At 38.6% G+C, this 20,240-nt stretch overlaps 2 protein-coding genes across 2 annotated transcripts; one reads left to right on the top strand and one right to left on the bottom strand.

Annotated features, from left to right (window-relative positions):
- The first annotated feature begins 1,404 nt into the window (after positions 1 to 1,404).
- On the top strand, positions 1,405 to 9,849 carry LOC139719118 (mitochondrial tRNA-specific 2-thiouridylase 1-like). Its single transcript, XM_071630550.1, has 10 exons — positions 1,405 to 1,480; positions 2,560 to 2,725; positions 3,688 to 3,878; positions 4,412 to 4,584; positions 5,324 to 5,377; positions 6,080 to 6,146; positions 6,610 to 6,710; positions 7,581 to 7,722; positions 8,549 to 8,631; positions 9,696 to 9,849. Exons 1-10 carry the CDS (start codon positions 1,405 to 1,407, stop codon positions 9,825 to 9,827), a joined length of 1,185 nt encoding a protein of 394 aa, XP_071486651.1. The 3' UTR covers positions 9,828 to 9,849.
- A 5,838-nt stretch (positions 9,850 to 15,687) lies between these two features.
- On the bottom strand, positions 15,688 to 20,043 carry LOC139719083 (uncharacterized). Its single transcript, XM_071630520.1, has 4 exons — positions 19,883 to 20,043; positions 17,813 to 17,863; positions 17,012 to 17,151; positions 15,688 to 16,039 (listed from the first exon to the last, which is right to left on the bottom strand). The coding sequence occupies exons 1-4, from the start codon at positions 20,040 to 20,042 to the stop codon at positions 15,797 to 15,799; spliced, it is 594 nt and encodes a 197-aa protein (XP_071486621.1). The 5' UTR covers position 20,043; the 3' UTR covers positions 15,688 to 15,796.
- Between the last annotated feature and the right edge of the window lie 197 nt (positions 20,044 to 20,240).

Here is a 20,240-nt window from a genome sequence, read left to right as displayed (position 1 = left end):
AACATTGCCAGTCATTGGTAATGAAAACAGTCAAACATGCTTTAAAATTATCTTTATTTCAACAAAACAAGTTTGAACAACATGTTTGAAAATCTGAACTGCTTAAATTGTTTCCTGAACAAATTATGCCCAGTAGTTAATAAATATAAACTTAGGCCTGCTGTATCTCCATTATCTTTATTGGTCTTTGCATTTTCTTTTCAGAGTACATCAACTGTGAACTTGGGTAATAAATATTGTTTGATTCAACTTTCATCTTAATATGTCTGTTTGTTTTGTATGAATTCCATATACATGTAATGGTATTTTGACAATTTAGATAGATATGAGGGACAAATGGGACACGTTGTCCCAACTGTCCCTCACATGACATTTACATAAATATGTAGGACTACTCAGTAACCATGCAGGCATTTGTCAAAAACAAGTTATATTAGTTGCATATTAATTAGGCTCACCACCAGCTTAAATTGTGCCCTTGAAATCATGAATACAAAGACAGCAGGTTAATTTACCTGATTTCAAAAAAATATTATATTTTGGGGAAAATTTTCAATAGCAATTTATACTTGCTTAGAATTTGCCGAACTGCAGGGCTTTCTTAGTGTGATGTATGGTTGCTAGGGGCTTATTGTAGATATAAGCCAATCGCTGATTGGTTGAACAGTTTTTGATTCAGAGAATGTGTCCCACTTGACCCGCGTCCCAACTCACCCCGCCCCGCTCTCCCCTACTTAACTTACATTTAACTTATTGAGGTGCCCATTTGCAGCAAGAGGCTATACTTAGATGAACCACTTATGTGTCTTGTGTTGACACGTGTAGTCTGAATGCAGTCTCAAAAGTTGCATTTGGTCCTGTATTACGAATTTAATTTTAGAAGAGATACCTAAATCACACCATACATGTAACTGTTTTGTTGATCTTATTTAAGGTTATCAGTTTTTGTGAAGTAGGCCTCAGGCTCAGGTATAGCACTATCATCTTTAATTGATTCACCTATAATTAAATAAGTGCATCAAACTAGTATTTTCATCATCATTCAAAGATGAGAGGTATTTCATTTTCTCTTTTCTATTTCACAAACAATCGATCAAGATCTTTTATTCACTGAATAACAATGTTTAAGATTGTGTTTTTCTTCTAAACGTGCTCTCCAATATTCAACATCTTATCATGATTTCTTTCTTTTTTTTTCAAAAAGTCTCCCTCCCCCCCCCCCCCCCCCCCCCCCATGTGAAGACCTGGATCCACCACTGCTTTGTGTGTTTTTCATTGAGAAACATCTTTTACTTCGTTAGGGAAATATTTACCTCACCATATTAGTGTATTTGTAATGTTTAACAAAGTTTGTATCATGTCATGTGACAGCATATCTGAGAGACTCATCAATTGCACGGCATCATGGCTAAGCACATAGTCTGTGCAATGTCTGGTGGGGTGGACAGCAGTGTGGCTGCATGGATTCTTAAAAACAAAGGTAAAATAAATATCCTCAGTTAAAGGTCCTGTTTACGTTTGGGAACAGAGATTTAACAAATTTTCAAGATATCACATTTGATGCATACGTGTAAATCTGTTGTATCACAAAACATCCTACCATATGAAATTTTCGCAAGAAAGCCTAAAATATAAGGAGATATCAGTATTTTTCTCAGTAAACCATAACTGTAGACGGTTTAGTCTGGAAACATGATCTGATCTACTAGGATCTGCGTACAAGTCAATTTTTATTATTTAAACTATTATTCACATTTTGTGTATTTTACAATATTTAATAACATCGATTATACAGATTTAAATTTTTACAGTGGTTGTTTCTATCCCTAACTCACATTTTGGAACTATTTTAAAGCACTAATGCTGGGTTTTTTTTGTTTCATCTGCAAATGGTAAGTTATGCCCTTAATACTTTGTGTGAGTTCAAGGAAGATAATCAGCAGTTGTATTGACCACTGTGTATCAGTAAAGGAACACAGCAAAGGAAATAGGCATCATTCTTGAAGCCCATGGTACAAAAAATATGGTATGATGCATACAGGTCGATGGATATATCTTAATCTTTATTTGATATGCTGCTTTGTGTTAGTCCTGGGTAAGTGGTTCAATTATTTCAGATTGAATGATTGTAATGGATGATGGTGTGATGTTATGCTCAGCTTGTGTTTGAGGTATCATTTGTGCATTCTTTGGTGACATTGTTGAAACAGACACACACAATCTCATTACAGACAATCAAATAGACATTTCATGTATTCCGGAAATCAATATCTGGCATGTAGTATCCATAATGTTTAAGTGATTCAATTTGAGTTGATTTAATATGAGTTTCATTAATTTCTTTGAAAGAATACTCTCACGTATCTTGAGAGTATTCAGGGATATTGTTGGCCTTGACTGCTTAGCCCACTGATGACTAGTCCCAAGTATTCTCGGGCTGGAGTTAATGGGAAATGCATGTTATAAGAAAATCAGTTTGTCTTCAACCATGGTTTAAGAAATTGCTTCCTTGTTTAAGCTTGGTGTGCATTGATCAATGCTGCTATATTTGGTTGCTAGGTTACCGTGTGACAGGTCTATTCATGAGGAACTGGGATGTGGTTGATGAGACTGGAGTGTGTGCCGCTGACCAAGACTGCGAAGATGCCCAGCATGCCTGTGAGGTGCTGGACATTCCCTTCCACCAAGTTAACTTTGTACAAGACTACTGGCACAATGTCTTCAGGTAGGAGTGGAGAGTGAATGTTAATCACCATAGTACTGAAGGGTTTGTGTTTGCGTGATGGTGGTTTGTTTGAAGTCTATTGCCAACCATAAAAGATCATAACAAACAGAGTTGTGTCTAGTTGTGATGTACCAAAAACTCTTTTGCTTTAATTATTGCAGTTATTGCATTTATTTGGAATTATTGCCCCTCTCTATTTTTGGTTAAAGCAAAAGAAATAAAAAGAAAAAAAATGGCGGGGGTGGGGGGTGGGGGGAGGTGCATGCGCCCCCCACCTCTTTAATTTTGCAAAGGTGCCTCCCCTTTAAAGGGAATGCAAACCCAAAATGCAATGTGGATTGAGTGAAAGCAGCAACATCAGTTGAACATATTAGTGAAAGTTTTAGGAAAATCGGACAATCGATGCGAAAGTTATGAATTTTTAAAGTTTTGGTGTTGGAACCGCTGGATGAGGAGACTACTAGAGGTTATGATGTATGAGTGGACAACAATACAAAGAAAATATAAAGGAAATTCAACAAAAATTCAATTTTCTGGCATTATGAAAGAGCACTTGACTAACTGCTTTCAGAAAGCAGGGGGAATAGTTGCTACCCTTAACATATGTCAGTATCAAGTTGATGGAATTTGTAATTTTCATGAAAAATGAATTTTTGTGGAATTTTCTCTATACTTTCTTTATATTGTTGTCCACTCATACATCATTACCTCTAGTAGTCTCCTCATCCAGCGGTTCCGACACCAAAACTTTAAAAATTCATAACTTTTGCATCGATAGTCCGATTTTCTTCAAACCTTCACTGATGTGTTCTACTAATGTTGCTGCTTTCACTCAATTCATATTGCTCTTTGGGTTTGCCTTCCCTTTAAGGAATCCCTGGATCCGCCCCGACAGTTGTGAAATTATGTACATTGTATTTAAAGAACTGTGATTATTGTTTGTTTGTTTTTTTCATTGACAGTGAATTTCTTCGACAGTATCAAAGTGGGTTCACGCCAAATCCAGACATTCTCTGCAACAAATACATCAAGTTTGACAAGTTTCTGGAGCACGCCATAGGCCGGTTCGGGGCAGATGCCATGGCAACGGGTCACTACGCCCAGACAAGTGTGGGAGAATGCTTTCTTTTTGAAAGGAGTGCTACTGATAAAGGTGTGAGATGTGTTGTTTCAGATAAATGCTAATTGTTCAGACATTCACTTGAAGCCTTCATAATCTTTTAAAATTTACTCCAGGGAGAAAATGAAGATTTAGTGGAAATCTCAAGGAGAAATCAAAGCAAAGTGTCTGCTAACTATATGAGCAGTGAAGTATTTGGTAAATAGTGTTAAAGCTCAAAATTATGCATTTGTGTCTTTGCAGAATATGACTGTATCCTGAATTGTACAATTTGAAATTTATATGGTACTAGTGTAGAAATTGCAAGCACAATGCTCTATAGGGTTGAAGCTAAAAGCAATGTACCACATTGCAAGCCTAAGACATTTGCAAATTTATCAAATGGGCTGCTATTGAATTATAGGGGTTTGGCAATCATTGCTAATTGATGTGTCTAGAATTTAATGATCTGTTATGATTCACAATTCCAATGAAGCTGGTCTCAGATCATTCTCGTGTCATATTTCACTCAGTATGCTGTTGATGCTTGGTATCCATTTGCATGGTCATGTTATACTCTGTTTCAGGTGTAAAACTTCTGAAGGCAGAAGACAGCTGGAAAGACCAGACATTCTTCCTTTCACAAATACCACAAAGTGCCTTGACAAAGACTATCTTTCCCCTGGGCCACCTCACCAAGGATTCTGTGAAACAAATAGCCAAGGCAGTTGGACTCGACCGATCAGCTGATAGAAAAGAAGTAAGTTTGAGTGGGTAAGCACTATTTGGGTACCCGTCCCGTTTCATCATGAATATTCATCATCTACATGTATCCGTAATACTGTGGAAATACATAATTTTGACGTTTCCCAGCAGCGTTTTTACATTTCTCGGCAAAACTGAACATTTTTCCATCTCCCGGCGAGACGTTTTTACATTCCCTGTTGACGCAATTTTCGAGAATTTTACATTTCCCGGCAATACGTTTTTACATTCTATGGCACATATCCAGCGTTCTGCCATTTACTAGTACAGTATCTTACTGCCTGATGAATATTCATGATGAAGCGGGACGGGTGCCCAAATAGTGCTTACCGTTTGAGTGTGGCAATTGCATTGTCACTTATAACAAAGTTTGCTCTCATGCTAATTTCTTTTAAACTGAATTATCACCACATATTTCTAACAGTGAGAAATAAACTTTCATGGAGAAGACAAATCATCAGTGTAAATAGGGGTAAATTATCAGTGATTTAAAGCTTGTGCCTTATAAAATTATGCAGGGGAACATGCTGTTGTATTTGTTTTTGTAGTGTTCATACAACTTGATATACATTGTAGGTACATAGCATCTGATTTTCATAGTTGAATCACAACTAATGACTAATTATTTTCATTCCTTGCCCAATCACCTGGTACTCTTATTCTTGAGCCTTGATATGTACTGTTGATGAAACTGGAAAGTATCAAGTACATTTTGTTGGCTTGATTTTCAACAGAGCATGGGAATTTGTTTCATCGGAAGGAGACACTTTCAAAGATTCATTAGGGAGGTGAGTGCTGAAGAATAAACACTTCACATGTAAAGTGAGTAAATGCATTGTTTTTAAGAGCTTTGAGCCTCAATATATCACTGTCTTTAAGAGCATGAAATGCAGTTGTCTTTAATAATAAGCTTTTTCTTATGGAGGTTGTTACCTATGAGACAACATTAGGCATACATCTGATTGTGGAATTCCTGATTAAGAGCTTCTACATGATATCATGACTTTATGTGCTGAACTTGCCTATCTATTATTGTCATGTAGTAAGGTCCTCTACCCCCAAAGTTTGCCAACACCTTCATTAAGCAGACTCGTAAGGGGGCAGCAATGTGATAGTCCCACATGGCCACCACCATTTTAGAGGGGTAGACAGCCATTAAATTATTGCAATCTTGTTTATTGATAGTTAGTTAGTCAGTTAGTTTTTTGCCATTTAGAAATCACAATGTGCCAGTGGATGCGCCGATCAGTAAACAGGGTGCAGTAAGATCTACAGGAAATAGCAAGTCACTCAATTATAACTGATGGCACTCAGTTGTGACAGCACAAAATTTATGTAGTGGTATGTGTCACTTTGATCTAAGTACATCAACTCTTAAATGTTTCACATGCTTTCAATTCATAAATGATAATTTTAGAATGTACATGTTTGAAGTTCGGCCAGACTGACCGCCAGACTTTCCAATATTTCCATTCTTGCTCAAATCACAGTACTTGGAACCGAAGCCAGGACACTTCATTTCAGTGGAAGATGACAAGATAGTTGGTGATCATGAAGGTTGTATTTTGTAATTTATCTATTGCTTCAATTAGTCATTTGTCGAGAATTTTATGAATTTAGGCATATGAAAGATGCAGTTTGAAACTTAAAAACGAGAGAGTTGATTGGAAGAGTTCATCAAACATTTCCGTGTCATTGAAGTTACCGAGAAACATATCTTGAATCTTGATGTTTCCCCCTTATAATGAAACATTAAAGTACAGTGTACATTTGGTTACAATGGAGCAAAGTTGGAATATATATTCTGTTATTATTTTTTACATCATACCATCACCTGTCATTATTAGATATAGAAATTGTATATTTTCTACATATTTTTGCACCTCTCATTTGGTACTTCAAACTTTTGACTCATTCCCTTTCCCATATTTAATTCATGCACTCTTGACAAACTTTGAAAAAGAAAAGAGAACATAGGCTATGCTGTACAAAGATATTTGTTTGGTCTTTATATCTCTAGGTCACTTCCTATACACTGTTGGTCAAGGAGCCAACATTGGAGGGATGAAGGAGAGATGGTTTGTTGTTGACAAGGATGCGGAGGCAAATGCAGTTTACGTGGTAAGTACATCCTGAGTGGAAGTAATATATTCTAAGGATTTCAGGTGGCATTAAAAAAAAAAAGAAAATCTGGTCATGATCAAGGCTAAATTGTGAAATTTTCAAAGGCCTTTCTACACTTCAGGAAATGATCGATGTGTAAAGGGCATTAAATTTATAGAAGGACATCTATGACAGAAATTTTGTACCTAAATTTTAGCTAGATAACTGTGAGGATGAATTTACCACGGAATACACCAGTTTGACTTTGGAGTGATGTCTGCATGTCAAGGTATCACTGCCAAGATTGCAGTGGATTTCTGACTGCTTTGTAAGAAATACGTGTGTGATCATAGACTGATCAGACTAGTAAATATGTGTGAATTGAAATGAACACAGGCAGTTGAATATCTGCACTCACTGTGATGTCAAACATCTGTACCTTTAGACAGTTTATAATCCTTTTTCTGTATGCTTCATTTCAATTTATGACAGAAATAAAAGATATTGAACAAAGTTATTAATTTTGAAGTCATTCATATTATTATTGAATGATGCATTGATGCATTGAGATGCCCATTTAAGTTGAAATATAGATAAAGATAGTGTTCATAAACATTGTGATGTCAAATTCTTTAAGTGTATAATCAGTTAGTATTTGCTTCAACTTCATTACAGAATAAAAAAAAAGTTGTGGAAAATGATGACTTTAGGCCTCAATATTTCCAAACAGAATGCACAATGTTGCCCATTTAGTGATGGCTTGATGTAAGAGTGTTGTTGACATAAAATAGAAAAAGAATATGGTGATAAAGAATAGCTTGGATGAGCCTGAGTCATTCTCTCCAGTGGGCTATCTTTTATCTTTGTCTCCCCTCCTCCTACTTGCAGGCACCAACTACCCATCACCCAGCCTTGTTCCATGAGACTTTCTGGACTGGTCCTGTCCACTGGATCCACAGACCACCCAGGGAACTCTTGGAGGACCAAATGATGGACTGTGACTTTCGGTTCCAGCATGTTCACGATCTGAGTAAGTCCAGCACACAAAAGAATGAAGGAAATCTTTAATATTATGCACAGTATCAGTAGGTCTTCATTGTTGTTTTTCCTTTCAAGTTAACATTTTTTTTTTTTGAATTTGAGAATACATGTATACCACAAGGTATAGCAAATGTAGTTGAATCAGCTTTGAATTTACAATGAGGAACATCGTGTCTAGCTGATTGTGCAACTGTATTAGAAATAAAAGCTTGGAACAATAGATCTTTAGCTCACAGTACCACATAGACTGCAATGACTTTTAGTTCAGGCTTGGAATATGTAATTATGATTGATTCATGTGGAAATAACTAGTGCAGAGAGTTAATGTAAATTTATTCTTTTCGCATAAGATCTGACTAGGTTTCCATATACTTACATAGAACAAATGAAGTTTGTTAACAGCCAGATAGGGGAAAGTATTGTCACTATTCTCTTGTTCAGCCCCAGCAAATTTCAGTACAATTTGTACAATTTGGTTAAATATCAATGTATAATGTATATGGTGTTTTAATGTTGTTCCAGCATCAGAGCGCATCTTTCCTTTTTTGTAATAGAAGGATCCCTTTTATGCTTACAGAATTACAAGTCCCAGGTGATTGTTGAATGTTGCTACCGGACATAGAGTAAGCTTGGGTTAATTTGATCTGAAGCCAGACACAAGCAGAATAGCTATTCCTCATAACATGGTGTTGGCAATTATATAGTATGTGCATTTCAATAATTTCTTTGCTCCAGAAACACATTACTGTTACCGCTCTATTTTTGCAATACTCTGTTCATTTTTATTTATTTATTTTTTTTTTTTTCCCTTTCAGCAAAGTGCACCTTAACATTAAGTTCCTTGGGCTCTGTGATCGTGTCACTCTGTAGACCACTGAGGGCAATAACACCAGGGCAGGTTAGTATGTCGTTACATTATACATGTGTACTCTTTCAGCAAGTCATCATTTTACAAGTTATCTTTGTTCTACATGTAGTTCTACATGTTCAAGAAGGCCATATCACATTTTATAATTGCTGTAGTACTTACAATGTAATTTTATGGATATAAAAATGAGAAGTGCAATCTTGGTGAGCATGTGTCCGAGAGTGGTAATGAGCAAGTTTGTTTTGCCTGCAGTAGATCTTACCCAAATGTTCTCAGCATGGATCATAGCTTTACCTTGTTTAACCCGTTGAGGACGAGTCCCGAGCATATACTCGGGCAAACGTCTATGGAAAATGAGTATTGAAGCAAAATCAAACCGTCCTCAATGGGTTAATGCCCCCAATACAGTCCCTATGCTTTGTTCTAGGCAAAATTTAAAAGAAAACTAGCCGTAGTATACATGTATTTTTTTCAGAATGTTCTTTTGTACATCTTTTTTTTTTGTATCATTTTACTTTGACACCCAAAGACAGAATTTCCAGCTCACTTTCTTCACAAGAAATCAGTTTCTCTCCTCTCTCCTTTCAATGGAGCATTACGCTTAGTGTAGGTCAAACCCAGAATCTCAGGACCATCACAAACAGCACAATTCTGAAGCAGTGAAGCCCTGAAACTATTCAAATCAATTTTTGGCTATCCCCAGTAGTTTCTGAACCCTTGAAAGTCTTGCCATGATGGAATCTTGATAGAAAAAACAACAACAACAAAACTGTTAGTTGTGAACCAAAAGGATGATAACATTGCACCAATATCGATACAGTACCGTAATTGTCTACCATCTTCTTCCTCCTGATAGATCTTCACATAATGAAGAGGGATTGACAAACTCCCAACATTACAAGCAGCATCTTTATACACACAAACAAAAGGAACACAAAACAGTACTGTTAATTTCTTTGTCATGCCTCAAATCTTGGTTAGCCTCAGTTTGCCAGTTGTGATACATTTAATAGATTTGTACAAACTTCATCTCATGCCACAGTAAGACAATTTTTTGTTTTTGTGCTTCATGATGTCATTCTTTCTCCTTGCAGTATGCAGTCTTTTATCGTGGTGATGAGTGCCTTGGCAGTGGTGTCATCATGAAGAGAGGACCATCCCTCTACCAGCTCAACTGGAAGAAGTACCAGAGTGGAGAATGGAAGCCGGAGTTGTCAGGGACATGACACCATCCCGCCAGACAGAGAGACAGAGGACCTCAATATTAAATGATTTGGCAGTGGTTCCCATGGAGATAGCAATTACATTAATTGAATACAGGCCAGCAGTAGCAGATCCAGAGGGGGGCGCACCCGGTGAGCGCCCCCTCTTTATTTGTTGTTATAACAAAAGAAATAAAAAGAAAACTATGAGATGAAACCCGAAGGTAGCACCAGAAATATTGTTTGCGCCCCCCCCCCCCCCCCCCCCCCCCTTACGGAATTCCTGGATCTGCCCCTGGGCAAGGATGCAGTTTAGTGATGCGTAGGGGTCTTATCTTCCCAGTTTTAGAAAAAGCAAAAACCAGACAAAACCAGAAAATGGATGCTGCATGTATTTGTAAGCAGCATATATTATATCTCTTCGTCTTTTAATTCAAGATCTCAAGCTCCACCACCTACCAGTCCAGTCCCAAATAACCCTTGACCCAAGTGGCACTTCATACTGCAACATGGTTCTCCCTGAAGAGAATGGAGACCAGGGCACTGTTGCATAAAAGTTGAGATCAAATATAAGTCAGAAAATCACACATAAGTCTGTGAATACTCCATTCTGATTGGCTGATACCTGACTTATGTTTGATTTTCTGACTTATGTTCGATTGCATCTTTTTTGGAGGGCCCAGAAAGGATATTGATTTATCTGGGTAGGTGGTAGAAAGGGCTCCCAAGAATTGGGAGATGGTGGCATGTAGCCAACTTAACTCGGGGCTTGTATTTGAATACCAAAGGCTTGTATTGTGTCAATATTCATGCAGAACAACAAAGTTGTATATGTATCAATATTCAATGCCAGACAAAGTTTATTTTAGAGAGTTGATGTTTCCCCTTGCACTCTTGAAGTAATGATCTCAAATAGCCTTTGTACAGTACAATGGTTCCACTAATTGCACCTTTTTCTGCAGTGTTGAATTAATCCAAGGTGTACAACTAACTGTGTATAATAAATACAGGTGTCTTATGCTGTATTTTACAGTACAGTGTAGTAGCCTCCAAATTTGTACAACTGCAGTCTAAACACACTAGAATGGAGTGATAGAATGGGTCGAGTGGCATTCATTGTTCAGTATTTGATGCCAAAAGTGGATCAGTATGTTGGAGCTGAACTAATGATGCTGTATACATGTATACTCTTTGAAACCTTTGCAAAGTTTATCATCACATGTTTTGTGTCTGTGCAATGACGTCCATGTCTGTGAAAAAGAAAATAAAATGCAATTAAATTGCAGATCTATGTTCCTGAATCATGTACCTGGTATTGTGTTGAATTTTGTTGCACAGGTAAAGTGTAGCTGAAACTGTGATTAGACTGAAAAATTTTGTGAGTTCATGCAAACACAACTCATGCAATACACCACCCACACACCACACACACACATGACTGAGAGTGTGTTTATCAACTCTTTTTCTCGGCAGAAACAGGTTTTCCAAACGGCTTTCAGGGAATTTTTACGAGATGATAAACGCAAAGCTGTTTTGAAAGCCTTTTCGGAAAGCCTTTTCGAAAGCCGCAAATTTATGCTTTCCGAAACAGGTTTCCTTAACAGGTTTCCAGAAATCTGTTTCTAGAAGCCTTTTGAAGCGAAATAAACGCAAAGATGTTTTGAAAAGGCTTTGTACTGCAGTTATGAACCATGCACGCCTTATATGACCTCTTCTCCTCAGGTCGAATTGCGCAATGCAGCTGTGCAGTGACAGGTCAGTTATCGAAGAGTTGATAAATGCAACTATTTTGGAAGCCGTTTCTAAAGGGCTTTGGAAACGGCTTTTGAAAGCCATTTCAACGGGGGAAAGATGATAAACGCAGCCTGAGTTGTGAATTCATGTGCATATTCAAAGTAATCAAACCACATCAACAAGATTTCCCATGTTTGCCAATTCCTCTGAACTGCTCTGATAGTCATTTGAGGTCATTGATAACAATACTTCCAATCATCTACTTACTTCAAAGTGAATTTATTTACAGACTTTGCGAAACAGCATAAAAAGTAACAAGCAATAGACTACATGTAGTTTCCAGATGTATTCAAATCTACAGGTGTATTAATATTTTTCCTCCAAGAACCCAGAAACAAGAGACCCGCGGTCTAGCGCTCACCTGAGTATCGCAAGTTCACCTTTCACGCAGTCACTAATCTAAATTATTCACAGCTCTACCAAAATTTGACGAGGCATTCTCAAGTGGAAGATGAAAATGTACAATAAGGGCCCAATTTTTTCAAGATTCCTTAATTTGGGGGAATTGGGGCCCCCTGGGGCCCTCTGGGTGGGGCATGGTGCCCAGTTTGATAAATTGAGATCCTGACCACCTAGGGATGCTACCTGCCAAGTTTGACAAAAATCCATCATGAGGTTTTCAGGAAGAAGATGAAAATGTAAAATTCAGGCCCCCATTTGGACCCTTCCAACCACCTCCCCCCCCCCCCCCCTACCCCCAAGAGGGGCACCCCTGGATCTCCTATGAACAAACTTGAAACTACAGTCATTAATGTACTCACTCATAGTATTATCTCAGCTCTATAACTTCTGATTCTAGAGAAGATTTTTAAAGATTCCTTCATTTGGGGGGTTTGGGCCCCCTGGGGGCCCCCTGGGCGGGGCATGGTGCCCATTTTAACAAATTGAGATCCTAACCCCCTAGGGATGCTACCTGCCAAGTTTGGTGAAAATGGGTCATGGGGTTCTCAAGAAGAAGATAAAAATGTACAATTTAGGCCCCATTAGGACCCCTCCTCACCCCCCCCCCCCCCCCCCCCCCCCCCCCCCCCCCCCCGGTCCCAAGGGGGGCACCCCTGATTCTGCCATGAACAAACTTGAAACTACAGTCATCAATGTGCTAACTCATAGTATTAACCTAGCTCTATCACTTCTGGTTCTAGAGAAGAAGATTTTTGCGGATTCCTTAATTCTGGGGGGTTTGGGCCCCCTGGGGGCCCCCTGGGTGGGTCATGGTGCCCATTTTAACAAATGGAGTTCCTAACCCCCTAGGGATGCTACCTGCCAAGTTTGGTGAAAATGGGTCATGGAGTTCTCAAGAAGAAGATGAAAATGTACAATTTAGGCCCCATTAGAACCCTTCCCCACCCCCCTCCCCTGGGTCCCAAGGGGGGCACCCCTGATTCTGCCATGAACAAACTTGAAACTACAGTCATCAATGTACTAACTCATAGTATTAACTTAGCTCTATCACTTCTGGTTCTAGAGAAGAAGATTTTTACAGATTCCTTAATTTTGGGGGGTTTGGGCCCCCCTGGGGGCCCCCTGGGTGGGGCATGGTGCCCATTTTAACAAATTGAGTTCCTAACCCCCTAGGGATGCTACCTGCCAAGTTTGATGAAAATCGGTCATGGGGTTTTCAAGAAGAAGATGAAAATGTAAAAAGTTTACGCACGACGCACGACGGACGACGGACGACGGACGACGCACGACGGACGCCGGACGAAGGGCGATCGCAATAGCTCACTTGAGCCTTTGGCTCAGGTGAGCTAAAAAGCAATTCTATCCACCTGTACATTCTCTACACATTTCAAGGCTTGAATCTAATTTGCATACAATAGTTGTTAATACAGTTTGTATGTCTGGCAAGCCGAAGACAAAGTTCTTCAATTGTCAGAAACATTCCCTGTTATGGAGGTATGCATATACAGGCTACTCCCGTTATAACAGCTGTATAACATAGGCTTTGGGACTAGCAGATGACAGCAATCATAGTTGTGCAAGACACCTTTTTTGTCAGTATTGACAATTGTAACAGCAAATTTTCATTAAAAAAATCATACATACTTTTGTGGATTTAACTACCCTCAGTTTAAAAGGAGTTTGATTGAAATTTGCCACATGTTATCAATCAGTGGCGGATCCAGAGGGGGGCGCAACCGGCGCACGCCCTCCCTTTATTTTTCGTTAAAAACAAAATAAAAACAAACTAAAAAATGAAATGAAACCCGGAAGTGGCACCAGAAATATTAGTTGTGCCCCCCCCCCCCTTTACAGAATTCCTGTCAATGTAATATGTAGTTGCACAAGACACCTTCTGTGGGTTAAGAAATCTGTTGTCATGGCAACAGCAGTTTTTAAACAAATCATACAAAATTGAGTGGAGGCTACTGCTTCAGTTTTTGAGCATTAGAGTTGGAACTTAGGACATTTTTATGATCACTGTAATGTATGCTATCATGCAAGACACTGTTGTGAGCATCAATGCCTATCCGTTGCCATTGTAACATGTTTATACAAATCATACCAAAATATGAAGCTTGACCCAACTCTCAGTTTTTAAGCACATGACTTGAAAATTCACACCTGTGCCTGCTGTAGTATGTAGCTGTGGAAACTTCATTTTCCATCATTGTTTAACAATGCTGACATGGTAACAGCATATTTCTGATGAAAATCAAATTACCAAGTACAGTACACTAGTGGATTTTGCTAACTCTCTCAGGTTTTGAGCATTTGACTTGAGATCTACATTCGACCAATATGAATTTTAGATGTGGAAAACTCATCTTCTGTCAAAGTTGAACAATGTATTGCCATGGTAACAATTTTTTTTTCAGTAAAAAGTATAAAAAAATATTGTGGATTGAGCTAACTCCCTCAGTTTCTGAGCATTTGAATTGAACTTTTGGCACACTATAACATGTAGATGTGCAAACTTAATTTTTGTCTTGATGTAGACCAATGGGTTGCCATGGCACCAGTATTTTTTCAATTAAAATCATACAAATATATTGTGGATTGAGCTCACTCCATCAGGTTTTGAGCATTTGAGTTGAAATTTGACACATTTGATTGCTATGGCATGTTCATGTGCAAACTTCATCTTTCATGAGTATTGATGTGTTGCCATGGTAACATTTTGAGAATTTCGCGAGAGCCCAGGTTCAAGAAATTAGAATGCATGTGAAAATTTTTGCCTACACTGTATGCATTGATGCCAGAGACAATTCACAAAAATTTCATGCTGTGAAAAAGGCAGTCGGCTCCAATTTGCAAAAATGTCATGCCGTGAAAATATCTTACTTCACAGTAACTCCCACAGTTTTTGAGCATTCGATTTGAAATTTGGCAAATAAGACTGCTGTGATATGTGGCTGTGCAAACTTCATCTTTCGTCAAAGTTAAACAATGTTGCCATGGTAACAATATTTTTTTGTGAACCCATCTATGGAGGGAGCATTTAGTTTGCATACGAACTAGAATGGGCAGGGTGATTACGGTTAGAGTCAAAACCTAAACCCACAATACTGTATTTCAATTTGGCATAACAGAAATGTCAAGAATGGAATCTGTGACTTCTTAATTATGATGACTTTCTTAATTCCTTAGTCATGATTGCAAGCATGTTGTAAATGCAGGTACATGTATATCTGTACCTAAGGCAAAGGTAAAAAAAATTAAGAAACATTTTTGTAACATCAGATTTATATTTTTCCTTTAGTATGTGGGTGGATGAACATCTGCATGTCTGCTGAAATCACTGTAAATTTCGATGTCAAATGAAATACTGACACATACACTGATCTTCCAGTAAAGTTCTGTTGAGTAACATACTGGCAATCTCCCAATAATGTGCTCATGTTATCATTTGGTACCATTCTTCAGTTTTTCACTTTTTTATACATGTAGTTCAGCTGACGAAAAGTAAAGCAAGACATTAAAACTATGATTATGTGTGTCTTCTACAATATGCCTTTGGCAAGAATACTGTGATCCCTAACCACAAAATGAAGATTTGACTGTCACACCCAAGATAATGATGCCCTGATCCTCTTTCCTGCCTCGAAACTTGGACTGTCTCTCAAGTTCACAGTGTCTCGATGTTTTTAGGAGTGCAAGAGGATGTGAGTAGATAATCCATGATTTGGTAGAAGAGTGTGCACTCAACTATTGGGCTGTCATATTTAAATGTTTGTCACTACTGTCGCTGATAAAATTCAAGTCCTCTCCTGTTGGCAATCACTTGTAGAGTTTGATTTTGACCCTTCCATCTCCTGAATCAATGTCCTTCCACTCTTTGATTTCCTGCTGCCCGGAAGCTTCAGAGTTTGTGGATTGATCTCTGCAGAGTTGTGATGGAGGTGGCACTCATCTTCGCTGTCGTCACTTTCACTATCCGCATCACTGTCATCATCATCGTCATCTGAACTCCCATCTTCACGTTCACACAGTGCTAAGTTCTGCAAGGAATTGCAAGACCACAACAGAATGTAGTCAATAATGCCTAAAGCAAAATTTGCACTGCAAAGTTTGGTCAGAAATGTCTTTAATTCTGCAAGGAATCAGAAGACCACAACAGATCTAGTTAACATTGCATTCCTTGCCAGGCTGGTTCATCATTTGTTGTTGTTGTTGTTGTTGTTGTTGTTGTTGTTGTTGTTGTTGTTGTTGTTGTTGTTGTTGTTGTTGTTGTTGTTGTTGTTGTTGTTGTTGTTGTTGTTGTTGTTGTTGTTGTTGTTGTTGTTGTTGTTGTTTTGTTTTGTTTTCATGTGCACTGTCAAGTACCAGATGGGTTAAAGAAAAATAGAGATTACCAGAGGAGTAGAAATAAGACAGAAAAAAAAAAACAACTTATGATTTGTCAGTCTATGAGCCCCACTTCTATAATGATGGACAATAAGGATAATATCCTGTAGACATACTAGTAGTACATGAACATGCATGTGTGTAGACAATGTGGGCACAAATATTACTTGAATGTTACAGTGCACTGACTGCACCCCTTATTTAGAGGGTCTTCCTGTCTTCAAAAAGTGTGATTAGTACATTGATATATAGTAAACCAAAAGTATCATTTTACAAAAACTGCGAAAAAGTGCCACTCTTACATAATTTCATAATTCAGTGCTCTACATATACAGCAGTATGGAAGGATTACTACATTGTATCTCAGAATACTACGAACTGAATATGAACTTTGCTGACCGAAACGCAAACTTTCATGCCTAATGGAAAATCAATCTGTGTGACTCTTTGTGGGTTTTGTCATGCATGGCCAGAAATGAAATGGCTCCAATTCTTAAATAGGAACAACAGAATCACAGTACTGACACCATGATACAATTTAAAAAACTGCTTGCTGCACAACTATGAAATGCACCATTCCTTTGGTACGAAGAAAATGCATCTATAGTCAGTGTAATAATTCTTACCATTTCAATGATGGGTCCACTGCACTCGTCCACATTCTCAATATCAAGGTCCTCAGGAGTGCTGCCTTTCTCTAGTCTTGCATCCAGCTGTTGATTAGCCCGTTCTAGCTCAGGGAGGAAGGACTTCACGCGATTCAACACTGCAGAGAAGTTGGGGAGAAAAATACAATATCTTAACAAGACATCGAAGCACAATGTCCACTGTACACAAGTCATATGATGTTACCATGTTTGCAATGGTTCGTCACAAAATGATGTGCTTGAATTAGGAGTATATCTACTCCTTATTTTCATTGTATAAATGATTTTGAAATGCCATGAACCATGCAGCTCACTTACAACAAGGTCCTGCTTTTAATTAGGTGATTTTGGTGGTCCTGATTTTCCATTACTTTATCCCCTGGCCTCTTTTTCAGCACATTTTTACAAGAAGGTACCAGTTATAATGAGGTAAAATCGGAGGTCCTGGCAATTTTTCTTTTAGAATGGGGTTGCCCTGCATTTTAATGAAATATTGACACACAATGTCCCCTGTGCACTAGTCATAGGATGTAACATGATGATTAAATAGCATTGTGTATTTTCAGCTGCTTTCATTTTATGTACTTTTCTTGAGAAGGGTTCAGAAAATATCATTACCCAAGCATTGGAAAAATAGACATCATCAGAACTGCCTTTGATCTTGTTTATCACAACTATTTTGTCAGTGCTTTTATAGTTATACTAAGTTTCTCTATTCATTTTCAAGTTAATATGTGAATGTCTTTGAATTAGATGTACAGTAGTACGGCATCAGCTTACCTGATGATGGACCCATTTTGTACGGCCTGCTCCTTTTGATTAGTAGTGATTCTGGATCAGGGATCAGCAAAATAAAATGTAGAGGAAAAGAAAAGAAAAAACATTTATGTCGAGTGAGTGCACCTTAGTTATACAAGAATGTTTACGGTAATCAGGTTCTATACTTCTAGCGCAACCATTCCACCTAACCTATGTTGTTATGTTTACATATCATGTGCTGGATTTGGGGCAAAATTTGTTACCATTCTATAAAACAAATGATGAACATGTCCTTTCATGTATCAGAAGGCCTGGAATTTCATGTGTGCATGCGGTAACTTAGACATAAATATCTGTCTGTCCGCAGGAGTTTTTTTGCTCATTTTTTGACATTTTACGGCTCTCCTCCGAAGGAAGGGGATTCCGTGAAGCCAGGCGCAAAACATACACATTGTATCCCCAACGACTAGATAAAGACCAGGTATCTATTAAAAAACACTGGATTTTTTTTGGCAAAATTGGTCATCATTCTATAAAACAAATGATGCATGCAGAATCCCTACATATCCTTTCAGTTCCATGCATCATCAGAAGGAATAGTGCGCATGAGGGAACTTATGAAATTTAGCCTAAAAATCCACTCAGCTACGACTCCTGTTGACCAAAGCCAAAGGATCGGTCTGTGTCTTGTTGGGGGATGTTCCGAGCGGAGACTGCATCTGGCTTCACGGAATCCCCTTATGTCGTCAGAGGAGAGCCATAAAAGTTAAAAAAAAAAAAAAATGATAAAAACTTTTTCAGCCAGACGGATTTTTCTGTCGCAAGACTCATGCAGTCAACACTTAGCAGAGCAGAGTAACTAGATCTTATTAGTAGGATTAAACAGAAAGATCCGTCTGTCCGGAGGAGTCTTTTATCTTTTTGATGTTAAAGGACAAGTTCACCTTCATAAACATAAGGATTGAGAGAATGTAGCAATATTAGTAGAACACATCATTGAAAGTTTGAGGAAAATCAGACAATCCGTTCAAAAGTTATGAATTTTTGAAGTTTTTGTGCAGTACCCGCTGTATGAGAAGACTACTGCAGTGTATGAATAACTTAGATGTCACATGCGTACAACAATATAAGGAAAATATAAAGAGAATTTCACAAAATTCCATCTTTTGAAAAAAGTACACATTCCCCTGACCCGTTACCGATAAATGTTATGGGTAATATTATTCCCCCTGCCTTTAGAAAGAGGCAAGTCAATTGCTCTTTTATTATGCGAAAAAAGTGAAAATATGTTGAATTTTCTTTTATATTTTCTTTATACTGTTGTACGCATATGACTCACAAGCTGTAGTAGTCTCCTCATCCAGCGGTTCCAACACAAAAATTTAAAAAAATTCATAACTTTTGCATCGATTGTCCAATTTTCCTCAAACTTTCACTGATGTGTTCTACTAATATTGTTGCATTTTCTCAATCCTTATGTTTGTGAAGGTGAACTTGTCCTTTAACGCCCTCCTCCGTAGGAGGGGATCCGTGAAGCCAGACGGAGACGCAGTCTCCGCGGCGCGGAACATATCCCCGACGACCAGATACAGACCGATCAACTACAGTATAGCATAGGATCATGGGATACACTGTACTGTAAAAGTTGATATTTTCACGCGACTAATTTTTCGCGCTAGGCCGGGTGAGAAGATTTTCGTGAGTTTTTCAGATTCCGCGGAATCAAGACATTAACCACTGCACTGGAACATATGGCATGCAAAAATATTTGCGCGCTTTATTTTCGCGCTAGTTTCTGCTTGCGCGAAATGCGCAAAAATTTCAACACCGCAAAAATTTCCACTTTTACAGTACGCAGCCGGCAGCCCTGTCTGTCACTGTACACAAATGTTGCGCCGTGCTTTGCACACGGCGTCTCAACTGCGATCAGCCCGAGCGCCCCGGGGTCGGGATTTATAGCCCGACCAGACGCCGTGCGTTTTTACATGGACAGCTCGACAGGGCTGTGTATATACATGTATTACTACGTGCCGGTAGGTTATCCTCTTTATCCAGAGCTGCTACTAGCTGCTGCGTACTATGAGCTCATACCCATACATATGTCTCCACTTTTAATATTCAAGAGGTCAGATCTTGTTGAAGGGGCTTTCGTCCTCCGCGATGTGTCACTTGTTTCAGTGCTTCTGGCAACATTTTCACCACCCACATGGTCACTTTGAGAAGCATCAGATGAGACGATGGGCGCCGCCATGATGAACGTACACGCTGAAGACCGTACTGGCTCAGAGAGCGCGCAGACTTGTACTCGGCATTCTGTATACCCTGCCTGGTACACACGCCATAACTCTACAGAACCTGTGCATGCGCGCGGACGGGTTGCGCGCTCCTTGATCCTCTTTCTATGAAAGAACAGCAGACACATCAAAAAGCAACAACATTACACGTCACG

The sequence above is a fragment of the Diadema antillarum genome, unplaced genomic scaffold (assembly GCF_040938485.1).
Source record: "Diadema antillarum isolate AM-2024a unplaced genomic scaffold, OU_Dant_1.0 scf00000104, whole genome shotgun sequence".
Classification (NCBI taxonomy): domain Eukaryota; kingdom Metazoa; phylum Echinodermata; class Echinoidea; order Diadematoida; family Diadematidae; genus Diadema; species Diadema antillarum.
Note: the sequence above shows the minus strand (reverse complement) of the source record. Positions and strands in the feature narration are given on the sequence as shown.

Excerpts from the sequence above, each read along its gene's own strand:
- LOC139719118 (XM_071630550.1), top strand. The coding sequence starts at position 1,405 with ATGGCTAAGCACATAGTCTGTGCAATGTCTGGTGGGGTGGACAGCAGT. Across the intron at positions 2,726-3,687 it reads TACTGGCACAATGTCTTCAG|TGAATTTCTTCGACAGTATC; the intron begins GTAGGAGTGGAG and ends TTTCATTGACAG. Across the intron at positions 3,879-4,411 it reads AAGGAGTGCTACTGATAAAG|GTGTAAAACTTCTGAAGGCA; the intron begins GTGTGAGATGTG and ends ACTCTGTTTCAG.
- LOC139719083 (XM_071630520.1), bottom strand. The coding sequence starts at position 20,042 with ATGGCGGCGCCCATCGTCTCATCTGATGCTTCTCAAAGTGACCATGTG. Across the intron at positions 17,152-17,812 it reads CAAAATGGGTCCATCATCAG|TGTTGAATCGCGTGAAGTCC; the intron begins GTAAGCTGATGC and ends ACTTCTCTGCAG. Across the intron at positions 16,040-17,011 it reads GTGGACCCATCATTGAAATG|AACTTAGCACTGTGTGAACG; the intron begins GTAAGAATTATT and ends AATTCCTTGCAG.